A 27,326-nucleotide genomic window follows, 5' to 3' on the forward strand; every position below is an offset into this window, starting at 1 on the left:
TTTAGGTGTGCGTCTGGCCCCGCTGAGGAGTCTGGGGAAGGATACTTAAGATGTTGAAGTCACGTGTTCAGGGTTCGTTCGTGAGGCCATAGCTGCCTGTTCCTGCGTCTGGACTGGGGTAGCCCCACGAGGGGTCCCGGTCACGGGGGTGTGTGTCGCCCCGTAACATGGTTTGTTTGACTAACCCCAATAGACCCGCCTGGTCTGGGGTAAGGATCCATCTGTTCCCGAGTCTCGGAATCGGCTGGTCTGAGGTGCAGTAACTGAGGGAGGATTCAAGGCATCCAGGCGTGCTCTCAACTTGGAGGGGCACCACAGCTCGTGTAAGCGACCGGGGGAGGGCCAACAAGCTGGCATCCCAAGAAGTGCCTGGTTGCTGGGTTGTTAAGGACACTAACAAATCCACGCTTTTCCAGTACTGCCAAGGAGACAGAGAACGTTCCAGGTACTGAGGAAAGGTTTCTGTTCACTTTCTGTTACAAATTTAATTAAGGTCAGAGATTTCACAAGTTCCGGATCAAAGTGCTGACTGCCATAATCTCTGGCTAGAGATTTGTTCAGCTTTGAAGCTTCCAGCTGCGAGTGGCTACTCTCTGGGTTGTATTAGAGACTTTCTGATGATTAGCAGTTCAAGGTGCCTGAGTTTCTTCACCCTTGCCCTCCGTTCCCATACGAAATTGTGTTTGTTGGATGTTACCTCTGCAAATAAAAACCTTTCAAAAGGACTTTTATGGCGTCAGTGTCCAAAGTTGTTGGGTACTAACCCTAGGAACCCCTAGACATGGAAGAACAAGCCAAGCGGAGATAACCGGTAAGCCCAAAAGTTAAGGCCACCCCATCGAGGGTTATGGCCACTACACCTGCCAGGAGCAAGTTATGCTCCTTCCAATGAGATCACAGTAAATGGAGAGTAGCTTAAATCTCACGAGAAGATGCAACACAGTGTAGTGAGCTACTCATTATTTCCAAGGATCTTGGAAGGAATGTGACATCACCCTTGCCTAGGCTCTATGGGGGGAGACTTGGGTAAAGATGTGAAGGTAAGTGCACTTAATAATCTTTTCCTTTTATATATATAACCCCATGGATCGACATCCATTGTCCACATACATATGTAAAACAGAACATAGACGTTGATGTAGCCAAACTGAGTTGGTCTAGACCAGTGATGGCAAACCTTGGCACCCCAAATGTTTTGGAACTACATTTCCCATGATGCTCAACTACACTGCAGAGTGCCTGAGCATCATGGGAAATGTAGTTGCAAAACATCTGGGGTGCCACGGTTCGCCATTACTGGTCTAGACCTACCTCTATGAAAATTCTCAGTAAACAACATTTCCCACTATCTAATCAATAACTATGGCGTTGGTCTACTATCTCATTGACAGTCACATGTTTTATAATTGTGTAACACAACATCATTATGAGGTTGTTCATGCAGGCACACATATTAATAGCGTCTTTAAGGGCATAAGCACTCTGTGCAAAATGTGCTTAAAACTGATACAATTTACCAAAGTAGAAACCTTTACAAATGATTGCAGACAGAATATTGATTTCCAAGATATATTTTAATGAAATACACAGATTTTTCAGTTACTATATTGTTGTATAGAGTGGGCCCCGTTCTGGCAGGAGGCCTGAGGCAATTGCCTTCCCCCCCCCTTATAAATCCAGCACTGAGTATAGCGGGTTAAAGTTCTGTGAGCGGATTCTTCTGCTGTCCTGAAGGCAACATAAAGGGCAACACTTACACATTCTGATTCCTCACATTACCGGAAATGTCGAATGACTAAAATGTCTGTGATGGTCCCGCAAGACATGAGACATTCAGATTGTTTCAGGATGGAATGGCATGTAGTGTTAAAATATACCGTAGTCAGTGGGTCTCCCTCTGCAGATACTGTATCAACTTGATTTTTCTTTTTTAATTATTAACTACTGCTTCTGTTTTCCCTTATTGCACTTTACTAATACTTTGTGTTATGTCATAAATTCAATAATGCAATAATGTAAGAATGAAATTTTGTTTCATCTAAAATACTTGTTATTATAAAATTACAAAGAGATTATTATTATAAGATTTGTAAGAGGTAGTTTACTTAGCTGCAGAATTTTAACTACATTTCTTATTTTTAGAAAATGTCAACTGTATTTGGGATTTTGTGGGTGCTAAATTAGAACAAAAGCATTTATAAAAAGTAGAAATGTATTCAAGCAATAAAAACAAACATACAAAAAATAGATATTGATATCACAGTACTAATACAAGTGCTGACTGATTTAATCTCTACATGTTTCGCTTTGGTAATTGGCTTCTTCAGGAGATTGAATTGATATCAGGCACAGTGAGCACTAGAAGTAAACAGAATTTTTAGAAAATAGGACAATCAACAGTCACAGCAACATCAAAAATATATAACACAAGTTTAACAAGTTTGAAAAAAACTGTTTTTATTGTTTGAATACATTTCTACGGTTTATAAATGATGTTGTTCTAATTTAGCACCTTAAAAATCACAAATACGTTTTCAAATTTCTAATCATTTTTCAAGGGATGTAGTGCTCTGTTTTTTTAGATGAAATGTAAAATACCTTCTCACCTTACATTTCTTATTTTGTCAAATAAATTCCTCTGTTCACATATCAAAACATCACATAGGTGTGGAATCTTTTTTTTATTTTTTATGACATGATTATTTATCTACTTAAAGGCCTTGTTCTCATGAATCGGTTAATCCGTATTTTATCGCATGAAGAGGTGTTTTTTTACCTAAATGCCTTAAATCTCCACTCTCCCAAATAGACACCTCACAAAATTTACACTAGCCTAGTGGCAGTAGTATTTTTGTAATTTTATTGCATTCTTTAATTACCAATTAAAATACATAAAACACAAAAAAATCATCCCATGTTCTTCCCCCTCAAGTGTTATGAATTGTCATCCATAGATATTACAATAAGTTTTACAAGTCAGCGCAAAAGAACATTGCAAAAATCAATCATTACCAGGGTTGCCAACCGTCAGTAAATTTACAGACAGTTTTTGAAAAATTTCTGATTTTTACAACTGTCTGTAAATATCAGTGCCTGATAATTTGTCATACTATGTTGATTTTTTTTAGGTGTAAATCAGGCAAATTAAAGTGTTTGTTAACCCAAAAAAATAAATAGACATCCTGGTGCCTTAAATCAGATTACACAGCACAGTGCTGTGTAATCAGCCACACTCTAAACTGTAAAAAAAATCTGGCTGATCCTGCCACTTTCTGTATCCCCCTCTCTGCGCCGCTAAGCCCTGACCACTGTGGTCAGCATATGTCCCTCCGTTATCCGCAGCCCTGCTCTCAGCTCTCTTCTCTCCCCCTCACCCCCTCCTCCCTGGCTGTCAGCTCCGTGTCTGGGTCTCTGTCTCCGACCCCCCCCCCCCCATCCCCGCCACTATTAGTATAAATAAAATGTTATATGTGGTCACTGCCAGCCCCTCTATTATAGTTAGGCATAGCACGCTGTATTCGTCTTTTATAAAAACGAGGATTGTAAATACTGATTTAGCATGATCTTCAGGCACGTGACTCTCGGACGGTTTCCAGTGCTACTGCAGGAGGGGCTCCAGTAGCCATGTATCTGAGCTGTACAGCGGCTGCGAGTCACGTGATTTATACAGTGTGCTATGCCTAACTATAATATAGGGGCTGGCAGTGATTTGTACATAGGGGTTCACAAACACTTTAAATTATATGGGAATTGTTAGTGTTTCCATATTGTGTTTAAATATCAGTTCTTAATAGGAGTTCTGTTATTTAAGTAAAAAAATGTGCTCCGTCAGTAAATTTTCCATGTTTTGTCAGTAAAAAATGCTGCAGGAGGTTGCAAGCTGATCATTACAGCAGTATGAGGGTTTAGGATCAGTATCATCATTATGTTGCAAGTAATAACCATTTTATGGGGCTTTAACTGATTCAGCCCCGGAAGATTTTACCCCCTTCCTGACCAGATCAGTTTTTGTGATTCAGCACTGCATCATAATAACTGACAATTGCTCAGTTGTGCGATATTGCACCCAAACAAAATGTACGTCCTTTTTTTCCCACAAATAGAGCTTTCTTTTGGTGGTATTTGATCACCTCTGCGGTTTTTATTTTTTACGCTATAAACAAAAAGAAAAAACGTCAATAACTATAAACAAAAAAAGAGCGACAATTTGAAAAAAACCACAATATTTACTATTTGCTATAATAAATATCCCCCACAAATATATAAAAAACTAATTTTTTCCTCAGTTTAGGCCGATATGTATTCTTCTACATATTTTTGTTGAAAAAAAATCGCAATAAGCGTATATTGATTGATTTGCGCAACAGTTATAGCGTTTTTGCAAAATAGGGGATAGTTTTATGGCATTTTTAGTATTCATTTTTTTATTAGTAATGGCAGCGATCTGCGATTTTTATAGTGACTATGACTTTATGGCGAACACATTGGATACTTTGACACTATTTTGGGACCATTGTCATTTATACAGTGATCACTGTATAAATGAAACTGGCAGGGAAGGGGTTAAACACTAGGAGGTGATCAAGGGGTTAAGAGTGTCCTAGGGAGTGATTCTAACTGTGGGGAAGGGATGGGCTTCCACTCACATGACAGCGATCACCGCTCCCGATGACAGGGAGCAGTAGATCTCTGTGATGTCACTAGGCAGAACGGGGGAAATGCCTTTGTTTACATTTCCCCGTTCTGCGGCTCCTTGCCACGATCGCTGGGACACCGGCAGACATTGAGTCCGCAAGTCCCGTAGGCATGGTCACGCATGTACACGCTGGGTGCGTGTGCGCGCCTGCTAGCCCCGCCAATTAAAGGGTATGTACAGGTATGCCCATTTGCCCACCGCTGCCATTGTGCCAACGTATATCGGCGTGCAGTGGTTGGCAAGTGATTAATAACCTGGTAACTCGAACAGTACAAACATCCTCTGTCACCATTAATAAAGAGAACCTTATACAATTATGCAAATCAGAAATATATAGTATACCATTTCAAATTCTTTCATAATAAGTCTCTCTTTGATCCAAAGAAAACTGACTGGTGTGTTTTATTGAAATAGTCTGTTGGTAATAGGTACTGCATGTGCTGGACTAGGAACTGATAATCAGGGGTCCTAAAATCGAATACATTTCTGTAGATGCCCTCTGTGCTGGAAAAGAAGCTTGTTCAGATTAGAAGTTAACCAATTCTGTACTACAGGCATACCCCACTTTTAAGTACACAACGGGGTTTATTTACTAAAGCTGGAAAGTGCAAAAGCATCACTTTGCGACCCACAAATAATACCACTGACATTTTTAAAAATGATAAACCCTTCTTGCGTTCTTTTGTGATATTCATTTTTACATACAAAGTCAAAAACGTTGCATGTGTGTGTAAAATTCAAGTGATCTATGGAAAAAAAAAAACTTTCTTAGGCTGAGTTCACACTATTGCAAATTGGATGTGCGTTTCATCTAATCGAATTCGCATGTCAGGAGCCTGTGACCGACTGTCAATGGAGCCGTTAAATCTCAGAACTGGATGGACATAAATACAAATCCTTCGGCAGAAAAACATCCCCCATATGAGTATTTCAGTTGTTTGTCTGGAGTTCAGCTTTAACCACTTCCCGACCGGCGCACGCCGATGTACGTCGGCAGAATAGCATGGGCAGGCATATTGGCGTACAGGTACGTCCATTTTAATATGCCGCCCTGCCCTCGCGTGTGTGCCGTCGGTGGAACCCCCGTGAGTCCGGTCGCGGGTCCCGCGGACTCGATCGCCGCGGGGATACCAGCGATCGTCTCACGGGGCGGCTGAACGGAGAGATGCCGTTGTAAACAGCATCTCCCCGTTCTGCCTAGCAACAAGTGACGCTGATCTCTGCTCCATGTGATTGGAGCAGAGATCAGTGTTCACTAACACAAAGCCCAGCCCCCCACAGTTAGTAACACGCCCCTTGGAACACTTAACCCCTTCACTGCCACCCACTGGTTAACCCCTTCACTGCCAGTGTCATTTGCACAGGAATCACTGCATTTGTATAGCATTGATTGCTGTATAAATGACAATGGTCCCAAAAATGTGTCAAAAATGTCTGATGTGTCCGCCATAATGTCGCAGTCACAATAAAAATCGCTGATCGCCACCATTACTAGTAAAAAAAAAAATTATTAATAAAAATGCCATAAAACTATCCCCTATTTTGAAAACGCTATAACTTTTGCGCAAACCAATCAATAATCGATTATTGCGATTTATTTTACCAAAAATATGTAGAAGAATACGCATCGGCCTTAACTGAGGGAAAAAACTTTTTTTTTATATATTTTTGGGGGATATTTATTATAACAAAAAGTAAAAAATAATGCGTTTTTTTCAAAATCGTCGCTCTATTTTTGTTTATAGCGCAAAAAATAAAAACCACAGAGGTGATAAAATACCACCAAAAGAAAGCTCTATTTATGGGAAAAAAAGGACGTCAATTTTGTTTGGGAGCCACGTCACACAACCGCGCAATTGTCAGTTAAAGCGACGCAGTGCCGAATCGCAAAAAGTGGTCTGGTCTTAAGCCAGCAAAATGGTCCGGGGCTGAAAGTAGTTAACTGAAAAGACCATTTTCAATCACGCTTTACAAGGAAATCATGGCAAGATATTTAGATAGCTAGGGCAACAGATTTGTGCATTCCTTGTGGTAACTGGGTAAAGGTTAATAAAAGAATATTTGTCATTGACAGAAGTTCACAGTTACACTCACTTACTAAAAATAACATTTTGGAAAGAAAACAATCAAGAACATGGTTGAACATGCAACTACTACGAATGTCTGGCAGTCAATTTGAGAACAGTCAGATCCTGGATCTTTTATTGTAACCAGCTGAAAATCCACAGCGTGTGGACAGATATTAAAGGGTCAGTCCGCTCAGAACTGATATTGTAGATTTGTTAGTTGTAGGACAGTTAATCCATTTCTTATGTCTCTCATGGACCCTATGGGTATAATATCTGTGTGTCAATACGGTACACATTAAATGCATTTAATGCCTGGATCTACACAGATGATGTGGCTATTGTCAAAAGGAGCTGAAACACATTGGGGTTGATTTATTAAAATTGAAGAATGCAAAATCTGGTGCAGCTCTGTATAGAAACCAATCAGCTTCCAGTTTTTTTTTTGTCAAAGCTTAATTGAACACGCATAAGTTAGAAGCCGATTGGCTACCATACACAGCACAATGTTAGCAGGAACATCCAAAACTCCCAGGTGGACAGGAGCATTGTTCAAAATGATGTATTTCAGTCATTTCTATCTTACAATTATGGCTGCAACTAATGATTATTTTCATAATCGACTAGTTGGCCGATTATTGTTTAGATTAATCGGTTAATAACCTTAAAAAAATAAAAAGTGTGTCAAATTGACGTTCATTTTCAACCACAGTGACGGGAAAATTTGGAAATAATAGAAAACTTCTTAGTCAAAGGAATTTTTTAGACAATGTATGTGGTTTTCGTTCAGAAATTACATTCATTTTAAAAACAGAATGTAAAAAACAAGTGAAAATTTCAAACAAAATTCTTTCATTCAGCGAATGTACAAAGATTTTTCGTCTGAATATTCTCATCTGAAAATTGATCTGTGTGGCCAGCATAAGGCTCGGTATGCAGTTTGCTTTTGATCTGTTTCTGCAGTGCTTTTTGCAGTGCGTTTTGATTTTTGCGCACGTGATTTCACTGCAATTTGCATTTTTGCTTTTTTTTGGGCAGATTATAAAACACAATTTGCTGCAAAAACGCATTACATGCTTTTCTGCAGCTTCTCCATTGAAGTATATTGAACCAATAAAGCACCATTTTGCGTTAAAAGTCCCTGACCCTTTCAGATGTGAACGTGTCCCATAGGAAACCATGTAAATGAATTGTAGTGCATTTCTGCAAAAAGCACCAATAAACACATAGATGTGAACCAGGTCTAAGACGTTTAGTAACATAATGGGGTTAAAAAAATGAAAAATGCAAAATGCCCTTTATAATAGAAAAAAACAGATAATCACTACTGAAAGGGGTTCATTTTTTTTACTGTAGAACAGTGAAAGTAATATTTACAGTAGCGATTATTTGCTCTTTTTGTACTATAAAGTGCTCATTTTCGTTTTTTTTAACCCCATTGTTACTGGCCGATTAATCGATTATGAAAATAGTAATCGATTAATTTCATAATCGATTAGTTGTCGATTAATTGATTAGTTGTTTCAGCCCTACTTACAATATCCAACACATGCAATATGCCTAAATCTGGATCACTCCACCAAGCTCCACCTATCTAGGGTTGCCACCTCATCCCTTTAAACCGGAACACATATGAATTACACAGGTTCTGAGGCTAGTTTAATGCAGATAAGGCACCAAGTGAGTGTTTAAGAACCTGTGTAATTCATATGTGTTCAGTTTTAAAGGTATGAGGTGGCAACTTTACACCTATCATGGAAATTACATTTTTTGGGTCTGATCTTTCAAGACAAGAAACAGGAGACTCCAAGAAGCTGATGGTCACACATCTGAGCCTACTGGTTAACAAAGCACACATTTACTTAAGAAACCCAAAAAATAAAATAAAAGTCAGCAGCTACAAACACTGTAGCTGCTGACATTTACTATTAGGGCACTTACCTGTTCAGGCATCCGGTGGTGTCCTCACCCCAGCCGATTCTTGAATCGGCTCTCGGGTGCTGGTGCCATCATCTTTGCTAAGGGATGTGAATGGGCTGGCTGAGGGGGCCAAACTTCTGTCCCCCCCCCCCCCCCCACAAGAAGTCAGGCAAGCAGAGCTTCCCCTTCTGGGTGTAGCTTCACTTTAAATACATCTTACTGTTAGCCCTTGTACACACGGTCGGACATTCCGACGGAAAATGTCCGATCGGACCGTGTTGTTGAATAATGCGACCATGTGTGGGCTTCATCTGACTTTTTCTGTCGGAATGTCCGACCAACAAGGTTTGAGAGCTGGATATAAAAATTTTCCGACAACATGATCCGATCGCACTTTGTCTGTAGAGAATTCCGATTGGACAAAGTGCCACGCATGCTCAGATCAAATTACGAGACCAAAACTATTGGCTACTAGCCTGAACGTAGTCCCGTCGTAACTAAATAATGTCATCACGTTACGAACTATCGGATTTTCCGACATCTTTGTCCGACCGTGTGTATGCAACACAAGTTTCAGACAAAATCCATTGTCTATTGTTGTCGGAATGTCCGACCGTGTGTACAAGGGCTAAGAAGTAGCAGGTGTAGCAAATAAAGACGGTTATAGGTAGAGGGGTTGTGACTTTCATTGTTGCGTCATTCTTTCTTTCAGGTATTATTATTATTAGCATCATTATCATGTACTCATTTATAGTTTTATAGTTGATTTGATATCTTCTGAAGTGTTCTGAATTAAAATGTATAATGGCTTAGAGTCCTGCCATTTTTTTTTGCTACAGGGGCTTAATTCTAGCTATGGAAGTATGTGTATGTGCACTGTAGACATGGATTTCCTGTACAAAAAAAAGTCAGAATTGAGTTGATGCCCTGATCTGTTCCCACAGCCAAAGTACATAGTTGGTTAACTGTCTTGAAAAGAAATGCACCCACTCACATTGAATGAGTCAACTGTGTGACGTCCAAGGTGTGCTATCACAGAAGTACACCAAGACCTTGACAAACTTTCCTCCTGATTCACCTAACATTTGTTTCCTGAAGGATGTGCTCCATTTTTTATGAAGAAAAGGGAAAAATCACCAAGTGCAGAGATTTTTCAGGAAATCTTTTAATTTATTGTTTCTAACTTAAACAATAACTATCACCACAGTTTTTAAGAACTCTGTGGTATCCCCCAGGCAGCAATGTGCATGGTGCACTTGTTCCCATTCTGATCCATGGCTGTATTGTGCTGTGTAAGCACATTTTTCTATTTTGTGGCTTTAGTTCCAACCCAAGCTGAAGCCCAATTTATTGTCATTCCCATACAGCCAAGCACTAGCCCTCACCCAATCTTCACACTGATTGTTCCCGTATTTTGGATGTGGCTATCTACCTCTGAGCCAACATAGAAGCAGCAGCAGCTTACACCAATATGTACTTACTTACATTTATCGCACACCTAGGGAGAGAGACTACTGTAGTACTAGCTACGTGCTTGTGTTGTGAATGACAGCACACTGGAGACACGTGGCATCATGCATATAACACAAACCCACAATATAAGCTGACAGCTACTACTTTCAGGCAACTGAGCGCACACTCATCTGCCCTGCCTTATCTGCCCTTTCTTGTACACTGAGGAAAGACTAATGAGCCTGGACCCACCCGCCTACTATTGTTGGGAGAGGGACTACAGTAGTAGCTGTCTGCTTGTGTTGTGGCCTCATCTGCAGTGCATCATCATTCACATAACAAGCTGGCAGCTACTACTTCAATCCTTCTCCCCACAATAGCAGGCAGGTGGGTCCAGGCTTAGCAGCCTTTCTCCAGTGTACAATTCAGTGCAGAGAAGGAACAGGGCTGCAGATTAGATGGCAGAGTTGTAGATGTTCTGCCCCTCTCCTCTGTGTGTTCTGCCACCACCGCCCTCATCTGTGTTCGATGTTACACACACTTAGTAAAAAGTTGTCTCCTTGCTAGCAGCTTGGTCAGAGAAAAGTGGCGGAGGATGGCAAGTTGTTGACCATGCTAGCTTACCAACCACGGCACAGATCAGAATAGGACCAAGTGATCCACGCACTATGTCCGCTGGGTGATTCCACATTGATTTAACTCCTTTAACTTTTTTATAAATTAGTTGCAGTGATAGCCACCCTTATATTTCCTCTTCACTTTTGACACAATGGCAGGGACCTCCAAACAACATAATAATAATAGCACCACCAGTGCAATGTGCATTTTGCCACGTTTTTTTCATACAATTCCAGACATGTTAATTTCTGCCCACACTCCCAGAATGTTTAGGTGTGACTGCGTCCTAAATCTTGCTAATAGAGCCCCGGGTAGAAGTAAAAGCCTGTGAAGGGTTCTAACCCTTCCCTACTCGATCAGAAGCTAAGAAAACAGTTTTGGTTGCACATACACTTTAGGCATTCTGTGAATGAAATGAATGGATATCCCAGGAAGCAGTTGGATGTTTTTCTATTTTAATGTTTGTTTTTTCTATTTATTGCTGCTGCTTGTAAGACGGCTTTCTTTAGCTCGCTCCTTAACCCCTGAAGTTTTGGTTACAACATATTTATCCCTCAGATTCTCAAAATCTCTAGGGACAGAATAGAGGATGTGAACAAAATAAATGTTTCACATATCATTCATGAACATCTCCATTATTTTCATTCTGCAAACACTGACTATGTAACAAGGGCAGCCTGTTAAGACAACATTGTGTGCCAGAGGGCAGCATGTGTAGCAGTGCCCACAGACATGGGCGGATTTTGGTCCGATGCACATTTGGCCAATGCAATGCATGTTTACACCCTGATCATTCTCACAAATCATACCTGGTTACTTCTTCCAACCAATATGTTATGTTTATAGGAGCCTCCAATAAGCATAGCTCCCAAATGTCCCTGAATTCGAGGGACTGTCCCTCATTTGGTGCAATGTCCCTCTGTCCCTCTTTTTCTCCTCATTTGTCCCTCATTTTGGTCTAATCTATATAGCTGTATATAAAATGCACTTTTTATCTTTCAAAAAGTGTTTCCTAGTGCTAAACCTTTCATCCTATTTCTAAATTGCTGCATTTGTAAATTCCAAAAGCCAATATAAAGGAATAGTAGTGGTAAAAAAGCACTTTTGGGGTTTAACCAATCATTTTTTTGTACAATTCTCCTTTAAGGGGGTGTGGCAAGGGGTGTGTCCTATGCCCCTATACGTTTGCTAATAGGTGTCCCTCATTCCCATCTTGGAAGGTTTGCAAGAAGTCCTACAGTGAGTGTTAAAGTAGAAATATGTCCTCCTATAGATAATACTGTAAGTGATGCAGAAAATGATTGCGAATGATTATCTTGTAAAATAACTAGTTAGTTTAAAATAGAAATAAAAAAAAGAAAGGAATGTTATAAATACCTTTTTTCCCTTTTTTATAAATGATCACATACCCTCTGTTCAGCGTGGGGCATGTCAGGACAAGCCTGATCATTGGAGGAGAGCAGGCTGAGTTCCCAGCATAACTGACCACACTATGCTCTCCTGCTTAGCGTGGTCAGTTTTTAATAGGAAAGCAAGGAGACTAGCAGGAACACAGGAGATTTCACATAAAGCAAGCAATACAAAGAGAACAGGATACTTTTGCATACAAGTACATGGTACAGCAGGCTCATATCAGGAAAACAAAGTGTTGGGGTAACAAAAACTTTAATTGTAAGTACTAATGCACTTACAGGATTCCCAGAGTAACATACTACTCTGGCTTGTCTCTTTACAGCAGATTACACAGGAAATCTTACAAATGCAAGTCATCTGTTGTAATGCTTACTCTCCATTCACCATGAAGCTCGCTATCTAGATGGGTAACTGCGGGGCTTTGATGAATGACTGTCCTCCCGTGAGGGGGTGTCGGGGGGGGGTGCCTCCGGCCGACAAAATGGGGGTGGGGGGTGGTGGTTGTTTATGGCCCCCCTAAAAAAATAACCCACCAGCCACCACTGAGAAACACTTTAATTGCAGTGCAGATCATTCTTCTTCCCCCCCCCCCCCAACAAAGTGCCGGTGTCTCTGCAATGGATACTTGCTTTGCCTTTGCTCCCTTGCTACTTTTTCTTCCGTTGCAGCCAGAGATACTTCCTGTTGTTTTTGTATATAGGGGAACATGTGGTCCTCTTCCCTGGGAAGGTACATGGGCCTAGCAGCCAGTTGCTAGGTTTGAACACTTTCACATGACTGAGAGTGACGCCACTACTTACCGTGGGTAATTCCATGGTTGAAAATGGAAAAATAGCAGCAGTTTCTACTTCTTAAGTCATCACTCCTCCACCAGTCTGCTGATTGGACAATGAAGGGTATCTTAATTATTTTATCCCTGCATGCTCTCTTCTCCTTTTTACAGTGTAATCCCTTGTACACACGGTCGGACATTCCGACAACAAAATCCTTCGGATTTTGTCAGAAACTGGTGTTGCATACACACGGTCGGACAAAGTTGTCGGAAAATCTGATCATACGTAACGTGATGACATTATTTCGTTACGACGGGACTACGTTCAGGCTAGTAGCCAATAGCTTTGATCTAGGAATTTGATCTGAGCATGCGTGGCACTTTATCCGATTGGAATTTTCTACACACAAACGGACAAAGTCCGATCGGATCATGTTGTCGGAAAGTTTTATAGCCCAGCTCTAAAACGTTGTCCGTCAGATATTCCGGTGGAAACAGTCCGATGGAGCCCACACACGGTCGGATTATCCGACAACACGGTCCGATCGGACATTTTTCATCGGAATGTCCGACCGTGTGTACAAGGGCTTATATGGACAGTACATTGCAATTCAGCAGAGCCAGCCTGAGTTACAGTGAAGCCACTCACTCCCCCAATCAATGACACCACAAGGAATGCTAACACACTACCATGGGTTGTGGTGTGGCAAGTTAAAAAATGATGCATGTCTGATTTTTGGCCCATTCTGGTGCATTGGTAGCCTATTTACCTTAAGGTGGTTGTAAACCCATATGAAAAAAAAAAGACCTGTAAGACAAAAGGCATAATGAGCTAGTATGCATCCTAAATCGTGGAGGTTTAGGAGATATCCGGCTAGTTATGGGTATGCCTTATTATAGGCTTACATGTAGCAAAAAGTGGACTGTAAGGGTTTACAACCACTTTAATGGGCTTCCTTAAAGACATCCACATTAACGCGTGATCAAAAAATGGGACCTGGGTTTAATACCAGCTCTTCTACGTCAACCCCCCCCTCCCCCATACCTCTTCATAGAAACTCCTACATTAACACCCTCCATCCCAGCTTTTAACCTTACCCTTGTACCAGCACATGGAACGTTTGCTCCTCCTCCAGGAAAAAATCCTCCGGTCCATGGTGGCAGATGAAAAAAAGCCACCCCTTAATCCATTATGTGACCGCTTTGAGAGCCAACCACAGTGGTCATGTGATTGTGAAGTCCTCCCCACCTTCCAGACATTAAAGGGCTTGTAAAGGTTCATGTTTTTTCACCTTAATGCATCTTATGCATTAAGGTGAAAAACCACCTGGCAGTCACCAGCCCCCCAGCCGCCCCCCCCCCCCCCATTTTACTTACCTGAACCCCTTCATTCAGTCGTCGGGGGCACACTGTCCCTCTCTCCATAGGCTCCTGGCTCTTGATTGGATAGATTGATAGCAGCCCAGCCATTGGCTACCTCTGCTGTCAATCAAATTCAATGGCGCGGGCACGGGGGCAGGGCGGAGTCCTGATTCGAATGCTGGACTGGGGAGCGCAGGGTAACCCCCCGGGAGAGCGCTTCTCCAAGGGGGTCATCAGATGTGGGGAGGAGCCGCGAAAGCCACTGAGGGACCCCAGAAGAAGAGGATCGGGGTCACTCTGTGCAAGATGAGTTGCAAAGTGGAGGTAAGTATGATATGTTTGTTATTTTAAAAAAAAAATACCCTTTCAATCACTTTAAGCCCTTGTACACACGGTTGGACATTCCGACAACAAAATCTGTCTGATTTTGTCTGACGGATTTTGTCCAAAACTTGTGTTGCATACACACGGTCGGACAAAGTTGTCGGAAAATCCGATCTTCAGAACGTGATGACTTTATTTCATTACGACGGGACTACGTTCAGGCTAGTAGCCAATAGCTTTCGTCTAGGAATTTGATCTGAGCATGCGTGGCACTTTGCCCGATCGGAATTCTCTACACACAATCGGACAAAGTCCGATTGGATCATGTTGTCGGAAAATTTTATAGCCCTGCTCTAAAACTTTGTCGGTTGGATATTCCGACGGAAACAGTCCGATGGAGCCCACACACGGTCGGATTATCGGACAACACAGTCCAACCAGACATTTTCCGTGGCAATGTCCGACTGTGTGTACAAGGGCTAAGACCTACTTAAAGGGATGCTGGAGTTTCGGGAAAAACAGCTAGTCTATCTTGTATTTGCCTCCTGAAGTCTTCTGTTCAGCAGAACACACACTAGGAGAAGAAGGGGCAACCAAACAGTTTCTATTGCTTTGCAAAGTGCTGTCAATCCAACACAAGTAATATCCTGAGACAAGAAAAGAGTAATAATCTCATCATGTGCTTCCATTCAATAACTGTCCAATCACAGACTGGGACAGAGCCTGCAGAGAGGTCCCAGGGAGTGCAGGACCTGGCTGTGCTGTCTGTTACCAGTGCCTAAAAACACAAGATTGGTACAACAAAATCACAAATCGTTTGGCAGGTAACACAGTGCCTTTATATCAGTGTTAATCAAACTTGTTTGTCTCGTGAAGCACCAAAAATATCTAAAAATTTTCACAGCACACCGGAAAAGATGTAACAATTTTTGTGGTGAAGAACCTATTTATTTTTTCATGTATATTTAATTTTAAATTTAATGCGAAGGATGAGCCTGCTTTCGAGAGCAACTCAGATTGAATTGCTGAGGCTCCAAAGTCGACAAACGGAACAAACAAATGGAACGGTCTCTATTATTATAATATAATTAGAGCGATCGAGTTCTCCCGAGATCTCGCACTACGAAGCCTTGCGTTGCGCGAGGAACCAATGAATGACAGACTAACAGAGATTGCCTTTTTATATATGTTACTTTTTTTAACTTTTGCAAGATTGATTTACCATTTCATTTTTAGATATGTTCAAGATTTCAAAACGTTAGCAATTTTAAATATTGTTCAAAACTCCCACGACACACAAATGCAAAAGAATTACTGCTATATATGAATTTTAACTGTTTGTTTAGCTTTGTTTGCTTTGTATTCTCCTTTATGCAGCTTTAAAGGAATTGTAAAGTCAGAAGGTTTTTTTTTATCTTAAAGCAGAGTTCCAATAAAAAAAAAAAAAAAAATTAAAAGTCAGCAGCTATAAATACTGCAGCTGCTGACTTTAAATAATCAGACACTTACCTGTCCCAGGGTCCAGCGATGCTGGGGAATGAAGCCCCGCTCGTCTCCCCTCCTCTCTGTCACTGTGGGCGCCTGGCTGTGTCTTCCCAGCCGAGCACGCACTGCGCATGCGCGAGCCGCGCTGCACGCTGTGACTGGCTGGGCAATCACCCTGGACCTATGACGTGTCCCAGATGATTGCCGAGAGGGAGGGGGGAAAGGTGATCTTCCTTCCGGTGTCCCGGGATGAAGTGGGAGCTGGAACCCTCTAAAAAGAGGGTCTCCGCTCCCCCTACAAAAAATGACATATCAAATGTGGCATGTCAGGGGGTCACCTACCCTTAAAGCGTAAATACATTTTTTGGGTGGAACTCCGCTTTAATGTGTTCTATACATTAAAGTGGGGTGCCCCCTAAAAGAAAAAAAAAAATTAACAGTCAGCAGCTACAAATACTGCAGATGCTGACTTTTAATAATCGGACACGTACCTGTCCCAGGGTCCAGCCCGGGCAATGAAGAAGGCAGACTACGAGGGACCCCCTAGCAACAGGCATTTAGAGGTGAGTAAAAAATTTTTTTTTTTCCAATTTTCTTTTTTTTTTTAAGAATTTCAAACTATTTATTTATTTTTAGTGGCAACACCACTTTAAAATAAAAATCCTTCTGTATGCAGCAGTCCTCCTAATACTTACCTGAGCCCCATCTCTGTCCAACAATGTCCATGAGTGTCTCAGCCATCTTAGAATCTCTCTCCTGATTGGCTGAGACACAGTTGCTGTCAATCAAAGTTAATCAGCCAATCAGGAGAGGCCGCAGCTCTGAGTCTGAATGGACACAGGGAGTTGTGGCTCGGCTCGGGTGCTCCCATAGCAAGCCAGGAGCACTGAAGAGGGACCCGAGAAGAGGAAGATCAGGGCTGCTCTGTGCAAAACCACTACAAAGGGCAAGTAAGTATAACATGTTTGTTATTTTTATTGAAAAAAAAATGAGACTTTACAATCGCTTTAAGGATAAGTCCAGTCAGACCTTTTTAGGCTTTTTAGGCTATACTTCTCTTGGGGATTACAGGAAACCTGTGTCGGCTGATGTCACTCAGCGGCCCAGGATCCTTTATCGATCCCCACTTTACAGTTGGGGTACACCCAGATGCCTGTACCGGCAGCTGGCTCAGCCTCTCAGCAAGCAGCTGGTAGACTGAGTCAGCGGCTCCCACCCCCTGCACAGCCCGGCGCTCCAGTAAGCACTGGAGGGGCAGAGCAGAGAGCCAGTGACTGACAGTGGCATTTGATCGCTCAGTTCTCAGTCATAGAGGCTGTGGGGACAGATGCCGTATCGGACTGATGCTGCATCCACCAAGGTGCGTACAAATGTTTATTTTTATTTTTTAAAACCCAAATACTTTTCTTTTAACTAATTAGAAAAAAATGCATCTAGCCTGCTAAGATATTCACGTGACCAAATCAAATGTGTTCTTCGTGCTCGTTGTTCCAGGCTATCTTGTACATAGATGATGCACAAGTACCTTCCATCCTAACGGAAATCACATAGTTCATGGCCAGCAATTGTTTTGGAAGAAGGATTTTTAGTAGCAATGTTTACTGGGATATTTGCTCAACACAAAAAAGGTGCCGTGGACCTGGCACGAAAAAGTTTCTCACCCTGAAGGAAACTTTTGACGTTTGTAGGAAGGCGCGTTGGCTGCATATACACCCTTTACTAAACAAACGTGTCATTGCATTAGCTCTTTGCTGAGTAATACACTTTGACAATGGATCCCTAAGGGGACTCTGTTTGACAAACGCTGCTGGGCAGAGCAAGTAGGAAGACTAGAGAGGCTGAGCCTGAGGAAACCAGGTTTTTTAGAGGCGTGGGAGAGACAGGCTCAGATCACTCTGCCTCAGCTGGATGTGTTCTTGTCTCTTGCAGACCAGCTAACTGCCTGCGATCCTGGAGGTACTTTAGAGCAGATGATGAGGGAGAACGAGAAGTACCATGCCACAACAGACTCAGAGAAAGGCATACACATTATCAACATCAAGGCTATTGAAGACATTGGCTACATCCAACCTGACACACTGGTAAGTTGCCAACTTTATGGAACATATGTTACTGTATTGTATATCATAATATCAGAGCTGAGCGCAGCATTTTCTCCAGCTGCTCAATAGCTCCTTGGGGATTTCATTCTGTAATAGCTTTTAACCCTTTTAGGGCCATATTCTTTTTTATGCGTTTCTCCAGGGAAACTAGGGCCAATGCTAAAAGTTTACATTTCAAAGGCAATTTGTCACCAAGAAAAGAGCATTTATACAAAGCGACATGTCAAGTCTACTAATGTCTGAATTGTTAGAACGTAATGGGAAATCTATGCCAGGCGTCTTGATTTTGAATAATGACCTGGTGTCCGGGCTCCCATTTCTTAGAGTGCATTCCGCTGTTGAATAAAAGGTCCCCAAAAGAGCTGAACTATCACAGCTGATTGTATTGCAATGGCAGCAGATCACGCTAGGACCTGTAGTTCCACCATACAAGGAAAGCAGTGTTGTCAATCTCTGGTCCCAGCTTATTATTATTATTTAAAGTACTTATATAGCGCTGTCAAATTACACAGAGCTTTATATATACATTGTACATTCACATCGCTCCCTACCTTCAAGGAGCTTACAATCTAAGGTTCCTAACTCACGTTCATATACTAGGGCCAATTTAGACAGAAGCTAATTAACCGACCAGCATGTCTTTGGCTTGTACACAGTCGGACATTCTGCCAACCAAATCCGTTGGATTTTGTCCCACGGATTTTGTCCGAAACTGTTGCATACGGTCGGACAAAGTTTTCGGACAATCCAATCGTTCAGAACGTGGTGACGTTATTTTGTTATGAAGGGACTACGTTCAGGCTAGTAGCCAATAGCTTTGGTCTAGGAATTTGATCTGAGCATGCGTGGCATTTTGTCCGATCGGAATTCTCTAAACACGATCGGACAAAGTCCGATCGGATCATATTGTCGGAAAATTTTATAGCCCTGCTCTAAAACTTTGTTGGTTGGATATTCCGACGGAAACAGTCCGATGGAGCCCACACACAGTCGGATTATCCGACAACACGGTCTGATCGGACATTTTCCGTTGGAATGTCCGACCGTGTGTACAAGGGCTTTGGAGTGTGGAAGGAAACCAGAGTACCCGGAGGAAACCCACACAGGCACAGGGAGAACATGCAAACTCCAGGCAGGTAGTGTCGTATTAAAGCCCATCTCTATCTTTCTCAAAAATGTACATACATACCTTGGCTGCATTCAGTAACACTGTTTTAACCTGTCCTCCTGAAACTATTCCAAGCAGTAAATCACAGCCCTGATAAAGGGAGTGTCTATTTGGCCCCTGAAACGTGTTGGATTTTTTTTCTGCTATGAATCAATTGTATTATTAAAAACCTTGGACTCTTGAATGTTGGTTTGGCATTGTCATTGGATTAGTGAGTGCACCCCTCACATTTTTGTAAATATTTTATTATATCTTTTCATGTGACAACGCTGAAGAAATTACACTTCTCTACAATGTAAAGTAGTGAGTGTACAGCTTGTATAACAGTGTAAATTTGCTGTACCCTCAAAATAACTCAACACAAAGTCATTAATGTCTAAACCGCTGGCAACAAAAGTCAGTGCACCCCGAAGTAATAATGTCCAAATTTGCCCAAAGTGTCAATATTTTGTGTGGCCACCATTATTTTCCAGCACTGCCTTAACCCTCTTGGGCATGGAGTTCACCAGAGCTTCACAGATTGCCACTGGAGTCCTCTTCCACTTCTCCATCACGGAGCTGGTAGATGTTAGGGACCTTGTGCTCCTCCACCTTCCATTTGAGGATGACCCACAGATGCTTAATAGGGTTTAGGTCTGGAGACATGCCCGGTCAGTCTATCACCTTTACCCTCAGCTTCTTTAGCAAGGCAGTGGTTGTCTTGGAGGTGTGTTTTGGGTCGTTATGTTGGAATACTGCCCTGCGGCCCAGTCTCTGAAGGGAGGCAATCATGCTCTGCTTCAGTATGTCACAGTATGTCACATGTTGGCATTCATGGTTCCCTCAATGAACTGTAGCTTCCCAGTGCCGGCAGCACTTATGCAGCTCCTAACCATGACACTCCCACCACCATGCTTGACTATAGATAAGACATGCTTGTCTTTGTACTCCTCACCTGGTTGCAGCCACACACACTTGACACCATCTGAACCAAATAAGTTTATCTTGGTCTCATCAGACCACAGGACATGGTTCCAGTAATCCACATCCTTAGTCTGCTTGTATTCAGCAAACTGTTTGCAGGCTTCCTTTTGCATTATCTTTAGAAGTGGCTTCCTTCTGGGACGACAGCCATGCAGATCGATTTGACGCAATGTGTGGCGTATGGTCTGAGCACTGACAGGCTGACCTCATATGTCTATTTCCCAAAGACAACCACTGGCTATGATGCTGAGCACGTGCACTGAATTTCTTTGGTGGATGGCGAGGCCGGTTCTGAGCGGGACCTGTCCTGTTATACTGCTGTATGGTCTTGGCCACCGTGCTGCAGCTCAGTTTCAGGGTCTTGGCAATCTTCTTATCGCCTAGGCCATCTTTATGTAGAGCAGCATATTTTTTTTTCAGATCCTAAGAGAGTTCTTTGACATTAGGTGTCATGTTGAACTTCCAGTGACCAGTATGAGAGTGAGAGCGATAACACCAAATTTAACACACCTGCTCCCCATTCACACCTGAGACCTTGTAACACTTACGAGTCACATGACATTGGGGAGGAAAAATGGCTAATTTTACCCAATTTGGACATTTTCACTTAGGGGTGTACTCACTTTTGTTGCCAGCGGTTTAGACATTAATGGCTGTGTGTTGAGTTATTTTGAGGGGACAGCAAATCTACACTGTTATACAAGCTGTACACTCACTACTTTACATTGTAGCAAAGTGTCATTTCTTCAGTGTTGTCACATGAAAAGATATAATAAAATATTTACAAAAATGTGAGAGTTGTACTCACTTTTGTGAGATACTGTACATACCTTGGCTGCATTCACTAACATTGTCTTAACCTACCCTCCTGAAACTATTCCAAGCAGTAAATCACAGCCCTGATAAAGGGAGTGTCTATTTGGCCCCTGAAATGTGTTGGATTTTTTCTGCTATAAATCAATTGTATTATTAAAAACCTTGGACTCTTGAATGTTGCTTTGGCACTCTCATTGGATTATATGGATTTGGATTATCAACTCTGGATTCTTGTCCTGATTCTAAGAAGTGTCCCCGTTTGCCAAACTGGAACCAGTGTACCTAGTGACATTTTCGATGATTCTTATGCCGCGTACACACGACTGGACTTTGATGGACTTAGTCCGGCGGACAATCCGAAGGACTTTGTAGCTGAGGGCCGCCGGACTTTCAAACGAACGGACTTGGCCACACACGATCTCTCCAAAAGTCCGGCGGATTCTAATGTGATGGACGTAGAATAAGGAAGTTCATAACCAGTAGCCAATGGCTGCCTTAGCGTCGGTTTTAGTCCGTCGGACTAGCACACAGACGAACGGATTGTCCGCTAAAAGCCGAGTCCGGCTTATTTCTAAGTCCGCCAGACTTTTGGGAAGAAAAAGTCCGCTGGAGCCCACACACGATCGAATTGTCTGACGGACTCTGGTCTGCCGGACCAAGTCTGCCGGAAAGTCCGATCGGGTGTACGCGGTATTAGAATATCGTTCACTAGTTAATAAAAAAAAAAATTGTCAGGTGCAGTAAATGGAACTAACCTTTTAATTTCTACATTGTCTGCAAAAATGCTTGAGGTGTTTGTCATAGCTAAAAGGAGATATACACACCCAATTACCATGTAACCTTGTATACAGAATGCAGAGTTGTCTGTGAGAACAGTAGATACATCTCTGTTTACAGTGCCATGGTAATATGGAAAATTATAGTACATGTATTTGGGTACAAAGGAAACCTATGAAGTCATAGAAGAAGACGGGTAGTAAATCATATATACAATGGTCTTGTTCACTGCCTTTCATTATAATGTCAGATTTGTAAAAATAAAAAAATTAAAAACTTTAATCCCTTCCATGTTTTGTAGAACTGATAATGAAAAGGTTAAAAAAAAAACACTTTGTATTTAATTATCCCTTTCTATGAAGAATGTCCCTCTCTCCTACAAATAGATTGCCTTGTACTAGTGGAATAAAATAATCTGATTATCACTTGGCCATCATGTATGAACCAGTTGTTTCTCACTTCCAAACCTTTAGCGTTAACCAGGCAAGTGTTTCTTCTGAGGACCCTCTACAAGCTACTGAACATTCAAGACGCTGTTTGCATTATCATAGTTTTAACATATATTTATATTTACTGTCCATACAATATACATACAGTGAGGGAAAAAAGTATTTGATCCCCTGCTGATTTTGTAAGTTTGACAAATAAATGATCAGTCTATAATTTTAATGGTAGGTTTATTTTAACAGTGAGAGACAGAATAACAAAAAAGAAAAAGAAAAACACATTTAAAAAAAAAGTTATAAACTGATTTGCATTTAATGAGTGAAATATTTGACCCCTTTGCAAAATATGACTTCTTGAGCAACTCCTTTGTTGCCCTGGCCGTGTGATTTGGGTCATTTTCATGCTGGAATACCCCTCCACAACCCAATTTCAAAGCCCTGGCTGAAGGAAGGAGGTTCTCCCCAAGATTTGACGGTACATGGCCCCGTTCATCATCCCTTTGATGAAGTTGTCTTGTCCCCTTAGCAGAAAAACACCCCCAAAGCATAATGTTTCCACCTCCATGATGGTGAAGATGGGGTTCTTGGGATCATAGACAGCATTCCTCCTCCTCCTCCTCCAAACACGGCGAGTTGAGTTGATGCCAAAAAACTTGATTTTGGTCTCATCCGACCACAACACTGTCACCCATTTCTCCTCTGAATTATTCAGATGTTCATTAGAAAACTTCAGACGGGCCTGTACATGTGCTTTCTTGAGCAGGGGGACCTTGCAGGCACTGCAGGATTTCAGTCCTTCACAGTGTAGTGTGTTACCAATTGTTTTCTTGGTGACTATGGTCCCAGCTGCCTTGAGATCATTGACGAGAGTCTCCCGTGTAGTTCTGGGCTGATTCCTCACCGTTCTCATGATCATTGAAACTCCACGAGGTGAGATCTTGCATGGAGCCCCAGACTGAGGGAGATTTACAGTTATTTTTTGTTTCTTCCATTGACGCATTATCACGCCAACTGTTGTCACCCTCTCTACATGGGGAGTTTTGGTTGATATTGTGAGGTTTATGGTAACATTGAATATTTTACTGGCCAGTTTCTGTCTAATACTTTTCTTTCTTTTCGTCGGCTCAAGCCACCGGGGGGGATTCGACACTGGCCCTATGTTGCTGGGTTTATGATGATTTTTCAGCTTCTTGGCTTTATTCTGTAATTTATAAAGTTTATTGGTATTTATGCAAGTTTGGGACCAGGGTCGGATCCCACTGGCGTCCGGACATTGTTTATGTTATATAGTTTCATAGTTAGTAAGGTTGAATAAAGACATCAGTCCATCCAGTTCAATCTGAGTGAGTGTCTACAACTGTCCCCATTCCTGTACATTGCACACTCATACCAGTGTCTACCCTCAAGAAGCCCACAATCCTAGGTCCCCATTCATGTACTAGGGGCAATTTTGGACAGAAGCCAATTAACCTACCTGCATGTCTTTGGATTGTGAGAGGAAACTGGAGTACCCGGAGGAAGCCCAAGCAGGCACAGGGAGAACATGCAAACTCCAGGCAGGTAGTGTCGTGGTTGGGATTTGAACCAGCGACCCTTCTTAATGCTAGGTGAGAGTGCTAACCACTACACCACAGTGCTGCTCCGACATGTTGTCTGTTAACACGAGTTGTCTGTGTATTAATGTCCCCCCTAGGCTAGTGCTTGCCAGGATTGGAGAGATTTTCCGAATCTTGGATATCCACTTTTCATAGGGTTTTTTCAAGGTTGCCTTTTCACATACCGTATATACTCGAGTATAGGCCGACCCGAATATAAGCCGAGGCCCCCAATTTACCCCCAAAAAAACTGGCAAACTTATTGACTCGTGTATAAGCCGAGGGTGAGACATGCCTGTCCATCCCTGTGTGTGTGTCCGTCCATCCCTGTGTGTCCGTCCATCCCTGTGTGTCCGTCCATCCCTGTGTGTCCGTCCATCCATCCCTGTGTGTGTGTGTGTCCATCCATCCATCCATCCCTGTGTGTGTGTGTCTCCATCCATCCATCCATCCCTGTGTGTGTGTGTCTCCATCCATCCATCCCTGTGTGTGTCTCCATCCATCCACCCATCCCTGTGTGTGTCTCCATCCATCCACCCATCCCTGTGTGTGTGTGTATCTGTGTGTGTGTGTGTGTGTGTGTGTGTGTGTGTGTGTGTGTGTGTGTGTGTGTGTGTGTGTGTCCAGCCTACCTTTGTCCCGAGCCTCCGTCCCGTGCCTTGCCTCCTTGCCTCCGTTCCGTCCCGTGCCGTGCCGTGCCTTGCCGTCGTGTCGTGCCTTGCCTTGCCTCCGTCCCGTCCCGTGCCGTGCCGTGCCGTGCCTTGCCTTGCCTTGCCTTGCCTCCGTCCCGTGCCCTCTTCGGCGGCCATTGTAAAATTCAAAAGCCGCGCCTCCTCCTTCGCCTGTGATAGGCGGAACACTGAATTTCCCAGCAGCCTGTGTTCCGCCTATCACTGACATCGTATCATCCTCGTCCGTAGTACGAGGATGATACGATGTCCGTGATAGGCGGAACACAGGCTGCTGGGAAATTCAGTGTTCCGCCTATCACAGGCGAAGGCGGAGCCGGAGGCGCGGCTTTTGAATTGTAGAATGGCCGCTGTCTGTCTGCTCGACACGCTGATCGAGCGGGCAGACAGCGATGACTCGAGTATAAGCCGAGGGGGGCACTTTCAGCCTCAAAAAAGAGGCTGAAAATCTCGGCTTATACTCGAGTATATACGGTACTATGTTTTACGTGTCTTAGTGATATATCCATGAATTTTCATTTGGTAATGTTAGATAGCTAATACTTTCGTATAAAATAAATTTTCAAAATGGTTATGTATCAGTGGTTATTGTTCCTCAGTGATCCTGACTTCTCTCTGGGGTTACCCGTCTGTGGGAATCCACACTTTTTTGTTCACACCCTCTCTACATGGTCTTGTAGCCCATTCCAGCCTTGTGTAGGTCTACAATCCTGTCCCTGACATCCTTGGACAAGTCTTTGGTCTTGGCCATGGCGGAGAGATTGGAATCTGATTGATTGCTTCTGTAGACAGGTGTCTTTTATACAGGTAACAAACTGAGTTTAGGAGTACTCCTTTTAAGAGAGTGCTCCTAATCTCAGCTCGTTACCTGTATAGAAGACACTTGGGAGCCAGAAATCTTGCTAATTGATAGGGATCAAATAATTATTTCACTTGTTAAAATGCTAATCAATTTATAACTTTTTTTAAATGCATTTTTCTGGATATTTTTGTTGTTATTATGTCTCTCACTGTTAAAATAAACCTACTATTAATATTCTAGACTGATCATTTTTTTGTCAGTGAGGGATCAAATACTTTTTTCCCTCACTGTAAATGCTTGTGTTTAAAGACAGTCAGTGACTATGACTTAAATGTCAGTGAATGGGCACTCTCGGTCGCATCATTTTACATGGATTCTGCAGGTGCTTTTGTAAACACAGAGATTTAGCATCTGCCGAGCCCTTTTTCTCCTGTGTCAATATGTACATATGTATTTCATATCCTACAATTGTTGAAGAATAATACTACTAAAGCCAAACCAACCATCCACCTAGGTACAAAATGTGTCTAAGTGTACAGCCCTAGGGATGAGATCAGCACTTTCACATAGGGGTCAGTCTGCTGTCACAGAAATGTTTACATTTTTGGAAAGCTTAAGAGTGTACGTAAGCCCAAAATCTATTTTCCCAGTTTATTTGGCATTGTATCTCAATACAGTAAAACCTTGGTTTGAGAGCAACTTGGTTTGAGAGCATTTTGCTAAATTTTTAAATAAAATTTGACTTGATATACAAGCGATGTCTTGATATACAAGTAGTGTCATGTCACAACTGAGTATAAAAGAGAAGAGAGGCGCCTCTAAGTGTAGCAATATGGTTACATGTAATGAAGGTACAACATTTAGCAACTCACACGGTTGATGATTTAAACCGGAACATCTAAGTATGCAGGCAGAGTTGGGCTTTAAGCAAATTGTGTTACATTTAGGCAAAATGCCAGATATACAGAAAGAGGGATTTTGGATTTATATATAATGGGTATTAAACCTGGCATTTACCAAATATGCACCTCAGGCAGGGGTGGACTGACCATTGGGCCACTCGGGCACTGCCCGAGGGCCCCGAGCCACTAGGGGGCCCCATCAGGGTTGCCAGCCTCAGTAAAACCAGGGACAGTATGTAAAAATCTGCGTTTTTTTTTACATCTCTCTCTGAAATGTCCCTTACCGACATCCTTTTGGTCTAAAAATCCAGAGATTATAGCTGCCCCACTTCTCCAGTACCTTCTCAGCCAATGTCTGTGTATACTGTGTGATTGTATACTGTTTGTGTATACTGTGGCCCCATAATCTCAGATTGCCCAGGGGCCCCATGAGTTGTCAGTCCACCCCTGACCTCAGGTAAAATTTCCTGGAGCATATGTTTTATATGACAGCAATTACCTACCGGTGAATGTTTGGTGAAAGTCATTTTGGCTGTTTTTCAAATTTTCTCTTGTATGGTCAAAAAAACAAAAACAACTAATCAAATTCAGTACATCTCTACAATGCACGCACATTTCTTTAAAAATACTAAAGTACAGAAAACCAGCTGTTGACTCTGCCGGAAATCCAGCAAGCTCATAACTACCTGCTGTGTAAACGAACAACCCTGCTTCTGCTTCAGTGAATCTCAAACAGTGTAATCAATCCTAATCCGAGCTCCCTGCTGGACTACAGAACACCTCCCCTTATGTTATGGAGATGATGAGAATGTGAGGTCCCACATTGTAACTGGGCAAGAAAAACCCAGTATTGCAGAATATAGCCCCTTAACAGGAAGCAGCAGATTTGCCATCTATCCTGATGTACAGGCACTCCTTTTATCCAGTGCAGAGTGTAGTCTTCACTTACAATAAAAGT

At 42.3% G+C, this 27,326-nt stretch overlaps 1 protein-coding gene across 3 annotated transcripts in view; it reads left to right on the forward strand.

Moving 5' to 3' along the window:
• The window catches only part of ANO1 (anoctamin 1), a 322,106-nt gene that overhangs the window by 79,250 nt on the left and 215,530 nt on the right, over window positions 1-27,326 (forward strand). For all 3 annotated transcript variants that reach the window (XM_077462289.1, XM_077462271.1, XM_077462279.1), the window contains exon 2: window positions 18,038-18,189. In XM_077462289.1, the coding sequence (XP_077318415.1) occupies window positions 18,079-18,189 (111 nt within the window). In that variant the 5' untranslated portion in view covers window positions 18,038-18,078. The remainder of the gene's footprint in view (window positions 1-18,037; window positions 18,190-27,326) is intronic.

The sequence above is a fragment of the Lithobates pipiens genome, unplaced genomic scaffold (genome assembly GCF_037356315.1).
Source record: "Lithobates pipiens isolate NorthernLeopardFrog02 unplaced genomic scaffold, aLitPip1_a1.2 Scaffold_10, whole genome shotgun sequence".
NCBI classification, from domain to species: Eukaryota; Metazoa; Chordata; class Amphibia; order Anura; family Ranidae; genus Lithobates; species Lithobates pipiens.